Source organism: Mobula birostris, chromosome 8 (genome assembly GCF_030028105.1).
Source record: "Mobula birostris isolate sMobBir1 chromosome 8, sMobBir1.hap1, whole genome shotgun sequence".
Classification (NCBI taxonomy): Eukaryota; Metazoa; Chordata; class Chondrichthyes; order Myliobatiformes; family Myliobatidae; genus Mobula; species Mobula birostris.
This window is the reverse complement of record NC_092377.1, coordinates 27,724,876-27,739,365: the sequence shown is the minus strand read 5'-3', so window position 1 is coordinate 27,739,365 and position 14,490 is coordinate 27,724,876. Positions and strand designations below refer to the sequence as shown.

Here is a 14,490-nt window from a genome sequence, read left to right as displayed (position 1 = left end):
GAAGCGGGCATTTCAGAAGTTTCTCCAGATATTCCTCTGTGCTCTCACGTCTGTCTCCGTCAAATCAGAATTGTGCACGGTACCCTACTTGACACATAAGAGATATCATTCACTGGAGTGGCCGCGTGTGCTGCGTCGCGCCACTGTCTTCTCTTCCTTGAAATGAGTTCAAGAGTCAGGAAGTTATGTTGAGCTTTCTAAAACTCTAGTTAGGCTGCATCTGGAGTATCACATTCATTTCTGGTCATCCATTATAAGAAGAATGGCAATGCTTTAGAGAGGTTGCAGACCCAATTAGAGGGTATGTGCTTCAATGAGAGGTTGAACAAACTTGGGATAGTTTTCTCTGGAGTGGTGGAGGCAGAAGGGAGATCTGATAGAGGATTGTAAGTTTATGTGAGGCAAAGACAAAGCAGGCAGTTAGTACCTTTCTTCCAAGGTTGAAATGTCCAATGCCAGAGGTGAGCATAAGTTCAAATGAGATAAGGAGATATGCAGATATGTGTGTTCTTTTAAACAGACACACACAATATTAGCTGCCAGGGCTGATAGTGGAGGCAAACACGATAGTGGTGTTCAAGAAGCTCTTTGCATAGGTGCATGAATACGCAAGGAAAAAAAGGTAAAAAGCAAAAATTAGCTTTGTTTGTTACATTTACATTAAAATATACAAAGAAACACTTTGTGTCAATGATCAACACAGTCTCATTGTGCTGGGGGCAGCTCACAAACTACCAGGAATGAATGAATGAATGGCTGGGGAATCTGAAGATTAAAGCTGGGGATAAGGTGAAATGCTTTCCCCAGGGGATGATTGATTCAGAACAATAAAGATTAGATTAGCTTTATTTGTCACACGTACGTCAAAACATTGAAACACATAGTGAAAGGCGTCATTTGCGTCAAGAGCCAGCATAGTTCGAAAATGTGCCGGATGCAGTCGAAAAGTGTCGGCATGCTCCCGCTGCCAACGTTGCAGACTCACAGCTTACTAACCGTTTAAAATGTGGGAGGGAACCGGAGCACTGGGGGAAAGCCATGCAGTCATGTGGAGAATGTACAAACTCCTCACAGACAGCGGCCCGTTTCGAAACCGGATCTCTGGCACTGTAATAGCATTTTGCTAACTGCTACTCCCCCATCTCCTTCCTCACAAAGATCATTTGGAAAAGAGACTACATATCACAAATTAGCAAAATATGCAAAATTATAAAGACCCACCTTAAACAATGAGCTGGCTTTTGACAAGTTATTTATAATTAAGTTTGAATCCTGTGACAGATCATCAGCAACTATCCTGTGGAACAAGCAATCATGGCATGAGACAAAGCAGTCAACCAGATTTCTACTGACCATATCAGCTCTTCATTACTGCTTCAGCATTTACAATGGAAATAACACGATGTAATTTCAGAACATCAGAGTATCAAACCATGAATCACTAATTGCATGCTATAGTAACTTTCAGAACTTGAGACCAAACTTCAAGAAATGCAGACTGTGCAGCTGAATAGATGAATGGAGCTTCTATTGAGAACACTTGAAATTCAATTTTCACACATGGTGTAGAGTTTTGACTCCACTACATGCTTGGCTTTGCTTTAACAAATGTTTTGTTTAAAATAAATGGATGTAAATCGGATTCAGATTTGATAAACTTAAATTATGCTGTCTCCTCAGATGATCACAATAATATGAATATGACAGAACTGAACTGCTTTGATATTTTTCAGTGATATCTTTGCATATTGTTTCTTCTGCTCTTGGATAGTTACAATAAATGCTGTCGTGATTTATTAAAACTGTCATGATTTATTTGAAACTTCAAAACATTGAAGTAATTCAAAGGAAAACAAAGGAGTCCAAAATGTGAGTTTTAGTTTGTTTACATTAAGTGATGCAAGCACAAATCATGTGGTAGTGTCATGACATATGCAGTTCACGTATTTCGTACATATAACCATAACGAATTATTTAAATGAGCAAAAATGCTTAACCAAACAATATCACTACTGAACTACTGAAATAAGAAAATACACAACAAAAACATCAATGGTGCTCAAGTTCCTGGGAATGAGCATCACCATAGTAGCCTGTCCTGGTCAAACAGTATTGATGCCTCATCCAAGAAAGCTCATCGGCATCTTTACTTCCTCAGGAAGCTAAAGAAACTAGCATAGTACCTGTTGTAATGTGAGCATTATCAAAAGTAAGTTAATACTAATTAGGATAATGAGGGGGTTTGCTTCCGTTCTTTTTACTTCCAGTGGGCTTTGTATATAGTGTGCCTGCCATGCCGTACGGGTTGGTGAAAGCCTCTGTATATACATAACAGTTTTGAAGTTCAAGATAAAGTTGTTTCTTTGGTATGAAGTTGTTGAGTGTGCCTTTTTCAAAGTAGAAGTTACTACATATTTTTGGCGACAAGGTGAACTAGTTTTGTGAATGTATTGGCACGTTTTTCGAATGGGAGCTTTGTGTTTCAGATGGTGACATTTGGAATTATTGGTGAATTTCTGAAAGGAAACGAGGACTGGCCAGAGTATGAGGAAAGGTTGGAGCACATTTTCTGTGCTAATGGAATTACTGAGGAGGTTAAGAAGCACTCTATTCTCTTGCATGTGTGGGGGGAAAAGACTGACAAGCTAATAAGGAATTTAGCCACACAGCGGAAACTGGGTGGCATTCCATATGACGAACTGGTCAGGCTTGTGGGGAACCACTACAATCTGAAATCTTCTGTGATAGTCCAATGGTGTAAGTTTCACAGCCGTTTCAGGAAGCCAGGTCAGTCTGTGGCCAATTTTGTGGCCGAGCTTCGGCAGCTGTCGGAGCATTGTGATTTCGGAGCAGTGTTGGAAGACATGCTCCGTGATAGATTGGTATGCAGCATTAATAATGACAACATACAACACCACCTGTTAGGGGAAACCCCACCACTGACTTTCAAGAATGCCTTAGGGATTGCCCAAGGCATGGAGGTGGCTGCTAATAATGTCAAAGATATCCAGAAAGGACATGGGGGGTCACAGTCGGTGGCAGTGCACCAAGTCGGGAGGGAGACTGGTAAACAGGCAAAGCGGGTGGAATGTTTCCAGTGTGGAGGGACACACTATACAAGTGATTGCAAATTCAAAGACACTGTCAGCCATGCTTGTAGCAAAAAGGGACATTTAGCTCAAAAGTGCAGAAGTTCAAAGGGTAAGATTAAGCCTGGGCGGGGGAAAGTTCAACAGGCTCAGGCAACCACACACCATCTAGAAGAAGCAGATGGAGAGGCAGTGCGTGCCCACAACATGTTTGGAATGGAAACAGATGAGGAACCACCTGAACCATATTCTGCCACAGTCACTGTCAGGGGAAAGGACATTAAGTTTGAGATTGATTCAGGGGCTACTGCATCGGTCATCAGTGAGGAGACCTGCAGGAGGACATGGGGGTCCAACCTGCCTCCCATTAGACCATCAAAGCTCAAACTTAGGACCTATATGGGGCAGCCCATACCTCATTTAGGGGTGTTATATGTGGACATTTCAGCTGGGGGTCAGAAGGCTGAAGCTAGGCTAGTGATAACTAAGAGCAGGGGGGCCAGTCTTTTGGGTCACGATTGGCTTTGCAAAATCTGGCTAAACTGGCATGAAATTAAGTATGCGCACACAACAGAGGACATTCTGCAGCGGTACAGTGACGTTTTCAGGGACGAGCTAGGAACACTGAAGGGTGTGACAGTGAAACTCCATGTCGACCCTGAGGCTACACCTCGTTTTTTTAAGCCCAGGTCGGTGCCCTGTGCCTTGAAAGGCAAAGTCGAGGAGGAGCTGGAACGTTTACAGAGGCTGGGCATTATTGAGCCCGTCCAGTTTTCAAGGTGGGCGGCTCCCATTGTTCCAGTTTTGAAGGCAGACAAAACGGTGAGGATATGTGGGGATTATAAACTTACAGTGAATCAGGTCTCTAGGCTGGAGGAGTACCCATTGCCACGGGTGGATGACCTGTCAGGGGGTAAGCTGTTCACAAACCTGGACATGAATCACGCCTACCAACAGCTGCTGCTCAACGAGGATTCAAAGGAGTGTGTCACAATTAATACGCACAAGGGATTATTCAAGTACAATCACCTGGTGTTTGGAGTGGCATCCAGCCCTGCCATTTTCCAAATGACAATGGACACTTTGCTGCAGGGGATTCTGCACGTAGCAGTGTACCTTGATAATATTTTGATCACGGGGGCTACGGAGGTGGAGCATCTGGCTAATTTAGAACGGGTGCTGAAGAGGCTCTCAGACGCAGGGCTGCCTTTGAAACGCAGAAAATGTGTGTTCCTGGCATCCAGTATGACTTACCTGGGACACAAGATCACAGCTGAGGGGCTTTGCCCTGTGGAGGACAAACTGAGATCTATTAAGGAGGCTGCAAGCCTCAAGCCCGTCATGGAACTCAGATCATTTTTGGGCGTGGTGAATTATTATGGCAAGTTTCTTCCTGACCTCTCAAGGGTTTTGACCCCACTGTATAAGCTGCTTCACAATGACACTAAGTGGCAGTGGAGTGAAGAGCAGGAGAAAGCTTTCAAGGAAGAGAAAGAACTACTCCACTCAGTGAAGCAGCATGTTCATCATGACCCAGACAAGGAGATCACCCTTGCATGCGATGCCTCGCCCTATGGAGTCGGGGCAGTTCTCCCACATGTAATGGAGGACTGTTCAGAGAAGCCTATTGGTTTTGCTTCACGTACCCTGACAGCTGCTGAGAAGGGATATTTGTTGCTAGACAAAGAAGACGAAGAAGCTCTGGCCATTGTTTTAGTGGTCAAACGCTTTCATCAGTACCTTTATGGACGCGTATTTACAATTTATATGGACTATAAACCATTGATGAGCCTGTTTAGTGAGACTAGATGCATCCCACCGCTAGCCTCAGCCAGGATACAGCGTTGGGCTCTTACATTGTCAGCCTACCAGTACACTATAGTGTACAGAGCGGGTGGGGATAATGCAAATGCTGATGCACTGAGTTGACTACCTTTACCTGAGACGCCTGTTACTGCATATGTGCCTCCAGAGACTGTGTTTTCATTGGAGAGGCTGTAAAGGCGACCCAGATCAGGAGATGGACAGAGAGGGACCCAGTCCTGTCCCAAGTCAAGACTTTTCTTATACAAGGTTGGCCCAGAGTCGTGGAAGGAGAGGAACTGAGGCCTTATGCCAAACGCAAGACAGAACTCAGTCTGCAGGATGGCTGCATTTTCTGGGGGGGCGAGGGTCATCGTGTCTCCCGCTGGCCATTCACAGATTGTGGAGGAAATTCATGAGACCCATCCAGGAGTGTCTCAGATGAAAAGCCTTGCAAGATCCTATGTTCGGTGACCAAGAATGGATCAGGATCTGGAGAACAAGGTAAGATCATGCACGCAGTGTCAGACTAATCAGAATATGTCACCACCAGCTCCTTTGCATCCATGGGAGTGGCCAGACCACCCCTGGTCTAGGCTACATTTGGACTTTGCTGGCCTTTTTATGGGGCAGATGTTTCTTGTAATGGTAGATGTGCATTCTAAATGGATCGAAGCTCACATCATGAGCAACATCACAGTCCCCTCAACCATAGACAAACTCAGGAAAGTGCAGTCCACGGGGTGCCTGACACTCTGGTCACTGATAATGGCCCGACGTTCACCAGTGAGCTGTTCAGTGAGTTCATGCAGCAGAATGGCATTCATCACATTCAGATGGCCCCTTTCCACCCAGTCTCCAATGGTTTGGCTGAGCGGGCTGTTCAGATAGTGAAGGAAGACCTGAAGCGGATGACAGGGGACTCTCTTAGCATGCAGCTTTCACGTTTCCTGTTTAAATACCACCTCACGCCACAGACTACAACTGCCCGCACTCCAGCAGAGTTGCTGATGGGGCGTAGGCCCAAGTCAAGATTGGACCTACTGCGCCCGAACATGAAGGCGAAAGTGGAGAGAAAGCAGGAAAAGCAGAAGGAGGGACATGATCAACATGCGTGAGAGAGACAGTTAAATCTGGATGACAATGTCTTTGTGAGAAACAATCAGCAATGGCTGCCTGGGGTTATTCTTAAGCAGAGTGGTCCCGTCTCCTATGTTGTTAAGCTGACTGATGGACGTGTTTTCCGCAGACATCAGGACCATGTGTGCCTGCGTCATGATACCGGCTCAGAGGCAGACAGTTCCACGGAGTTTCCATTTGTGAGACAGACTACTGCGGAAGCATGTCCACCAGTGACTTTGCCAGAGGGCGAGATGCTGGCAGAGGGGTCGGGGTCGCCCGAAGAGGATGGACATTCTCACACAGACACACAGACCCCTCTCATGCCCCCAACACCAGATCCACCCAAAACACCATCATCAGCGGTGCCCGCGGAGTCACTGGGGGTAGTGCGCAGATCACAGCGCACTCGTAAACCTCCTGACAGACTGAATCTTTGAAGGGACAGTTTTCTTTTGTTGTTGTTAGATTTAATGTTGAATCTGTCACATTTTCCAGATGTTTTGTATTGAGAAACTGTTGCTGAGATACGAGTATAAGTTTTCAGGGGTAGGCAAGTTAATAACACCACTGTTCTTATTTCCTAGTTTTTACATTTGGGGGATGTTGGATTTTAAAGGGGAAGAAGTGTTGTAATATAAGCATTATTAAAAGTAAGTTAATACTAATTAGGATAATGGGGGGGGGGGGTTACTTCCGTTCTTTTTACTTCTGGTGTGCTTTGTATATAGTGTTCCTGCCATGCCATAAGGGTTGTGAAAGCCTCTGTATATACATATCGGTTTTGAAGTTCGAGATAAAGTTGCTTCCTTGGCATGAAGTTGTCGAGTGTGTGACTTTTTCCAAAGTAGAAGTTACCAATTTTTATCAATCCATCCTATTCAGCGACATCAAAGCATGGCATGGCAACTGCTCCGTCCGTGACTGCAAGAAACTACAGAGGGTTGTAGACACAGCTCAGCACATCACAGAGACCAGCCCCCCTCCAGAGACTCTGTCTACATGTTTTGCTTCTTCGGGAAAGTATCCAATCCAGCATAATCAATACCCTACCCACCCTGGACAGTCTCTTCTTCCTCCTCCCATCGGCAAAAGATAAAAAAGCCTGAAAGCATGTACCACCAGGCTCAACGAGAGCTTCTATCCCACCGTTATGAGACCATTGAACAGTTCCCTAATATGATCAAACTGGACTCGACTTCACAATCTACCACATTATAACCTTTCAACCTCTTGTCTCCTGCACTGTACTTTCTCAGTATCAGTAACACTATTCTGCACTCTGTTAGTTTTACCATGTACTATCTCAATGCAGTGTTGTTGTGATTTGATCAGTATGAACAGTACACAAGACACACTTTTCACCATCCATTGTTACATGTGATAATCAAACTGTAAATCAGCTTGGTGAGACCAGAACTAGGAGATATAGCCTCAAGATTCAGAGGAGTAGATTTAGGACGGAGATGAGGAGAAACTGCTTTTCCATGCAAGTGGTGAATCTGTGGAATTCTCTGCCCAATGAAGCAGTGGAGGCTAACTCAGTGAAGACAAAGTTGGGTAGATTTTTGTACAGTTGGGGAACTAAGGGTTATGAGGAAGAAGGTGATGGGTGGAGCTGAGTCCATGGCCAGATCAGCCAGGATCTTATTGAATGGCAGAACAGGCTAGATGGGCTACTCCCGTTCCTATTTCTTATGTTCTTATGTACCAGTTCTGTTCAGTTTTACAATATGTTTTATAATGCACAAAATCTGTAACTTCAATTAAAGTAAACTCCAATAATCCACAGTTGTATCTGTTAATAATCAGAACTTTTCAGTATCCAGAACATAGGGGTTCTATTTTCCATAATTCCTTTAAGCACACTACACATGGATTCTTTAAATCCCCAAGTTTTTGTTTTCAAACACCATGTTCCTCTTCCTATGCTCCTTTTAAATGGACCTGTGGCCCTGTTCATATTCTTGCCTAAAAGCAGTTTAGGACTGCATTTCCTGCACCCATTTCATCCTAAGCGGGACCCTGTTTCTTACACTCCCCTTAATCTTAATTCATTCACCAGAAAATTTATAATACTACAGTGCAACATCTTGAAAAGGTTGAATAAAATGTATGTTGGGGTACTAACAGGAATGATCTCTTATAGTATAGAAAATTTGTCAGTTCAACACAACCAACATCCCAAGGATGCTGGTTATTGAAAATTTTGGTATAATAAATAACAAATCCTTTCATTCATTTTGGACACCCTTTCATAGAAACCTGCAATGAGATACCAGGATTGAGACAATAAATGGCAAAATCAATCAAGCAAGTATCACTTTAATTGAGAGAAATTGCAATTTATCAACAACTTACAATGGGGAAAAAAGTCCTGTCAGCTATCTTTATGCACTTTTACATGCTATGAGTATACAAGAATGCAAACAAAATCTTATTATCCAATTGGATCACTTACTCAGGAGCCTGCAGTTCAATCACTTTACTTCTAAGGCCAATAAATTTGACAACTTGAACCCTGGATGACTCCATATCTGGAGTTACATTATTCTGTTCACCTCCATCTGTGGCTTCCAAAACTCGATCTCCATTAAATCTGGAATGCAAAACAGACAACAGCTGCTGAATGTAGATTTAAGGACAACATGCCCATCCAAAACTGTGAGTATATCTTTGTATATACTAATGGATACAGTAATCCAGCAGGTGTGGTTCAGACTTCAAAGTTCAAAGTAAAATTTATTATCAGAGTGCATATACGTTACCACATACAACTCTAAGATTGCGTTCATGTGGGCATACCCAGCAAATCTGTAGAATAGTAACTATAAATATGATCAGTGAAAGAGCAAGAAGACAACAAACTGTGCAGATGCAAATATAAATAAATAGCAATAAATAACAAGACCATGAAATATCAAGATAAAAAGTCCTTAAAGTGAGATCATTGGTTGTGGGAACATCTCAATAGATGAAAATCTAAATGATTTCAAAATGAACCATTGTCCTTTATACTTTAATACAAATACTTAACTGAGGACCTAGATACAAATTCCATACATGGTACAGGGAATGGCTCTCCTCTATCTGGAGTCAAACTGAATATAGAAGATAATTACACTTCGCAGCCAAACATCTTCACTTCAGTACCTTGCTGCAGGAGTACCTCAATGCAACCATCTTCGATTTCTTCATGGGTGACTTTTCTATTCCCATAAAGTAAAAAGTGGGTCTGATTTCAAGTTTTGCATATTTATAAGTCTACAGATAAGGAAAGATAGCCTAATGCAGCAAGAAATAGACAATATTCATATCAATGAGGATGAATGGCAATTAACAATTGAGGCAAATCAATAGCATCATCCCAATCATAGAACCTCTAAAAATCCTTGGAGAAACAATTCCATCAATGAGGGTCAGCCACATCAACGGCATGGCTACCAGAGACCAGGTATTCAATGGAAAATTGTATACTTTCTTCTTCTTTAAAGGCACAAATGCAGAATGTGATAATATATCCATTCACATGAATGGGTGCAGATGCAACAGTGAATAAGATTGATGATTCTACAGTCCATGATTGGCACCCCATCATGACTAATGAAGGGCCTCGGCCTGAAATGGCTACAGCTTATTTCTCTCCATACATAATACCTGACTGCTAAGTTCTTCCAGCTTTTTGTCTGCTTTGCACCGGCATCTCACCCCAAATTTATACAATTAGAAAAATTAACCTTGGTGATCCAACATGCTCTAATGCTTGCCAAGCTTCCTACCTGAGCACAATGTGATCCCACCAACTCCATCCTTATCCTCTTCTATAATTAGCAATAGACACTAGACAAAACATTCTTTCAGTGCTGACTACTGTTGATTTCACAAAAGGCACACGCTACATATTGCTGTCATCTGGTTGTCGGGGATACACCGTGCACTGTTCTTGTATTTGGCAGCCAAAGGCACCTTCCTGCTCTGTGACACCTTCTGCAGGCCGATGGCTTTCTGCAACACTCAGACACACGGCAGCATGCCTCACATTACTTCACAAAGAATGAACCAGCCACACCATACTAGGGATTTACTTTCCTTCAAACAACATCTCCTCAAGCAGCTTTCATAGAGCTTGTCCCACAAACACGTAGCACAATTATTCCAGTCAGAACAGATCCTGTAATGCGGCGCACTATTGTGAATACTTCCATTAGCTGAAACTCTAACTGGAACTCTTCATTAACTGGTCTTCTCTTGGAAATCTGCTGGAATCACATTCCCATTTAGGACTACTACAGCTGACAGCCACTGGGGACTTCAGTAAGCTGCATCATTTTAAGACATTTAAAAAATCTATCAATACTCAAAATCAACAAACTCCAGGTGGCAGACTTTGGTCACGAGTACAGTTCCTTTTTAGGAAAACAGAAGTAGGGACTGCACGCAGGTCTGCAGGCACGATTAAATTGCCAAGCACTTAGACTCTCACTCCTGACTATCCTGTTGGTGAATGCACAAGCTCTGGAAAATAAAATTGAAAACCACAGAGCAAGATTTCTGTACCAGAGGGACATCGGGGACTTCTGGGAAACATGGCTGATACCTGCCATTTTGAACATAGTGCTGCAGCCCGAAGGCTTCACCATTCTCCAGAAAGACAGGTCACCTCAGTCTTTTGAAGGTAGAGGATGCTTTATAATTAACTCACTGTGGTGGTCTAGCAGTCAAGGGAGTTTTCCACTGTCATCCTCGTAGCAGCGTACATTTCACCTCAGGCCAACACTGGCAGGTGTTGGAGGAACCGATCACTGTAATCAGTAGGCACTAAACAATGCACCACACACAAAATGTTGGAGGAACTCAGCAGGCCAGGTGGCATTTATGGAAAAAAGTTGACTGTACTCTTTTCCATAGATGTCGCCTGGCCTTCTGAGTTCCTTCAGGGTTTTGCGTGTGTTTCTTGGACTTCCAGCATCTGCAGATTTTCTTCTGTTTGTGACTAAACAATGCACCCTTCTTTATCATAATGGGAATTTAACCAGGCAAACATGAGGTCTCTGAATAGCTACCACCAACAAATCACCTGTGGAACCAGAGAAGTCAACACACTTGATTCAATGTTATGCCACCATCAAGAATGCCTACCATGCCATCCCAAGCCCACACATTGGGAAGTCCAGTCACCTGGTGGTACTTCTACTCCCAGTGCATAGGCAGACACTAAAGACTGCAGCACCAGTGCTAAGGACCAAGAAGGAATCAAGGGAGGCGAGGAGCACTTACAGGACTGTTTTGCGTTGATAAACAGGACAATATTCAGAGATTCATCTTTGAATCTGAATAAATCCAGTAGAGTTGGCACCAACTTCATTAAGAACTGTATGGATGAGTGTGTGCCTTCAAGAACACCCCAGACATACCCAGACCAAAAGTCATGGATGAATCAGGATATTCATAGTCTGCTGAGGTCTAGATCTGTGGCATTCAAGACCGGTGATCTAGAACTATACAAAAAGTCCAGGTACGACCTACAGAAGGCTATTTTAAGAGTGCAAAATCAATTCCAGTTGAGGTTAGAGATTTAATTGGATGCATGTCAGCTCTGGCAGGGTTTGCAGGCCATTTCTTCCTACAAAGCAAAGTATCATGAATGGCTATGATGCATCACACCCAGGGCGAGCTCAATGCATGCATTGAAAAGGAAAATAAAACTACACCATTGCGAATCCCTGCAGCATCTTGTGACCTTGTGATGTCTACCTCGGAATCTGATGTCAGAACTGCTTTGAAAGAGGATGAGCCCTTGCAATGTGTCAGGTCCTAATGGTGAGAGTGTTCAAAGACACCTTCAATCTCTCACTGCTGCAGGCAGAGGTTCCTACCTGTTTCAAAAGGACGACAATCATACCAGTACCCAAGAAGGGCAGGGCAAGCTGCCTCAATGGTTATTGCCCACTCAGCCTCGGATCACCTGGACAATAGTCAGGACAATAGCTCAGTGTCCAACACAATCATACCCTCAGTTCGAATCAACAAGCTCCAAAACCTGGGCCTCTGTACCTCCCTCTACAACTGGATCTTTGACTTACAAACTGGGAGACCACAGTATGTGCAGATCAGAAATAACATCTCCTCCTCACTGACGATTAATACTGGCGCACCTCAAGGATGTGTGCTTAGCCCACTGCTGCACCCATGATTGTGTGGCTAGGCACAACTCAAATGCCATTTATAAATTTGCCAATGACACAACTATTGCTGGCATAATTTCAGGTGGTGGGGGATGTGTGCTCAGCCCCCTGCTCCATTCGCTTTACACCTATGACTGTGTGGCTAAGTACAGCTCCAACACCATATACAAGTTTGCTGATGACACCACTGTTGTGGGCTGTATCAAAGGTGGGGATGAATCAGGATACAGGAGGGAGGCTGAAAATTTGGCTGAGTGGTGTAATAACAACTTCTCACTCAATATCAATAAGACCAAGGAACTGATTGTAAACCAGAAGAAAGAAACCAGTACTCATCAGAGGATCAGAGATGGAGAGGGTCGGTACATTTAAATTCCTGGGTGTCACGATCTCAGAGGACCTGTCCTGGACCCATCGTATAAATATAATTGCAAATAAAGCACGACAGCGCCTCTACTTCCTCAGGAGTCTGCAGAGATTCAGCATTTCATCAGAAACGCTGGCAAACTTCTACAGATGTGTGTGGAAAGTGTGCTGACTGGCTGCATTACAGCCTGGCTTGGGAACACCAATGCCTTTGAGCAGAAAATCCTTCAAAAGGCAGTGGATTCGGCCCAGTACAAGATGGATAAAGCCCTCCTAACCAATGAGTACATTTACATGAAATGTTGCCGTAGAGAAGCAGACCGCTGAAGGATTTTGGCCCGAAACATCGACTGTACTCTTTTCCATAGATGCTGCCTGGCCTGCTGAGCTCCTCCAGCATTTTGTGTGTGTTGCTGCCATCAGGTAGAAGGACTACATGCCTCAGGACTTGCACCACCAGGTTCAGGAACAGTTACTACTCCTGAACCATCAGGCTCTTGAAGAAAAGAGAATAACTAATCTCATTCTATTTCTGGTGTTCCCACAACCGATGGTTTCACTTTAAGGACTCTTTATCTTGTTATTTCATGCTCTTTCATTACATGTTATTTCATACTTGTTATTTATTGCTATTTATTTATATTTTCATTTGCACAGTTTGTTACCCACTGATATTGTTTACAGTTACTGTTCTATGTGGAAGGAAAGAAGCTGTTTTTGAATCATTGAGTGGGGGTCTATAAATATTTATTCACATCTTTATGGTGTCTTTTATTCAACTAGAATAAAATTTTTATCAAGAAAACTTTATTTAAAAAAATGACAATTCCACTGAAGAACATTTTTTAAAAATTGGGGTTTAAAGTTTCAATATTTAGCAGCTTACATTTTTGCTTACATTTGCAAGATGTGTGCTGTATCAAAATTCCATATTATGATCAAGTTATACCATCCCATTGCTAATAAGGTTTCAGCATTGCAGGTGAATATATCAATGCCACATAATCCCTTATCATCCAGATGACCCTAAGGCAATTGAAAGCACATAATTATAATTAGGTAAATTGATATTTTATTCATTGGCTCCCTCTAATACACAATACTTAACAAATAAGCAGTGTGGAAAAGAAGTAGATTGCTAAATGGATGTATAAAACTGGAAAATGACATGAAATTTCATTGTGCCAAGATAAAGAGACCGGAATCAATAGGAAATGTACAGTTTGCCATACTGGCTAGAGAACTACCGGTTGTCCTGTGCCTATTTCAAGTGCCTATCCTGAACCTTGATGAACAAACGAGTGGTTCTTAAGATGGAATACTATGATGTCATAATATGATTAGGAATAGTCAGCAAGGCTTTGTGAAAGGCAGGTCATGCCTTACGACCCTGACTGAAGGTAGAGCAGTAGATGTAGTGTATGGATTTCAGCAAGGCATTTGACAAGGTACCCCATGCAAGGTTTATTGAGAAAGCAAGGAGGCATGGGATCCAAGGGGACATTGCTTTGTGGATCCAGAATTGGCTTGCCCACAGAAGGCAAAAAGTGGTTATAGACGGGTAATATTCTGCATGGAGGTCGGTGAACGGAGGTGTGCCTGGGAGATTTGTTCTGGGACCCCTACTCTTCATGATTTTTATAAATGATCTGGATGAGGAAGTGGAGGGATGGGTTAGTAAATCTGATGATGACACAAAGGTTGGGGGTGTAGTGGATAGTGTGGAGGGCTGTCAGAGGTTACAGCGGGACATTAATAGGATACAAAACTGGGCTGAGAAGTGGCAGATGGAGTTCAACCCAGATAAGTGTGAGGTGGTTCATTTTGGTAGGTCAAATATGATTGTAGAATATAGTATTAATGGTAAGACTCTTGGCAGTGTGGAGGATCAGAGGAACCTTGGGATCCGAGTCCATAGGACACTCAAA

The 14,490-nt window shown here is 43.1% G+C and overlaps 1 protein-coding gene across 1 annotated transcript in view; it reads right to left on the bottom strand.

Moving 5' to 3' along the window:
- LOC140201991 (WD repeat-containing protein 64-like) overlaps positions 1 to 14,490 on the bottom strand; it is a 126,949-nt gene that overhangs the window by 37,424 nt on the left and 75,035 nt on the right. The window contains exons 16-18 of the mRNA XM_072266858.1: positions 13,461 to 13,588; positions 8,473 to 8,610; positions 1,222 to 1,297 (exon numbers count right to left, since the gene is read on the bottom strand). Of these exons, the coding sequence (XP_072122959.1) occupies positions 1,222 to 1,297; positions 8,473 to 8,610; positions 13,461 to 13,588 (342 nt within the window). The remainder of the gene's footprint in view (positions 1 to 1,221; positions 1,298 to 8,472; positions 8,611 to 13,460; positions 13,589 to 14,490) is intronic.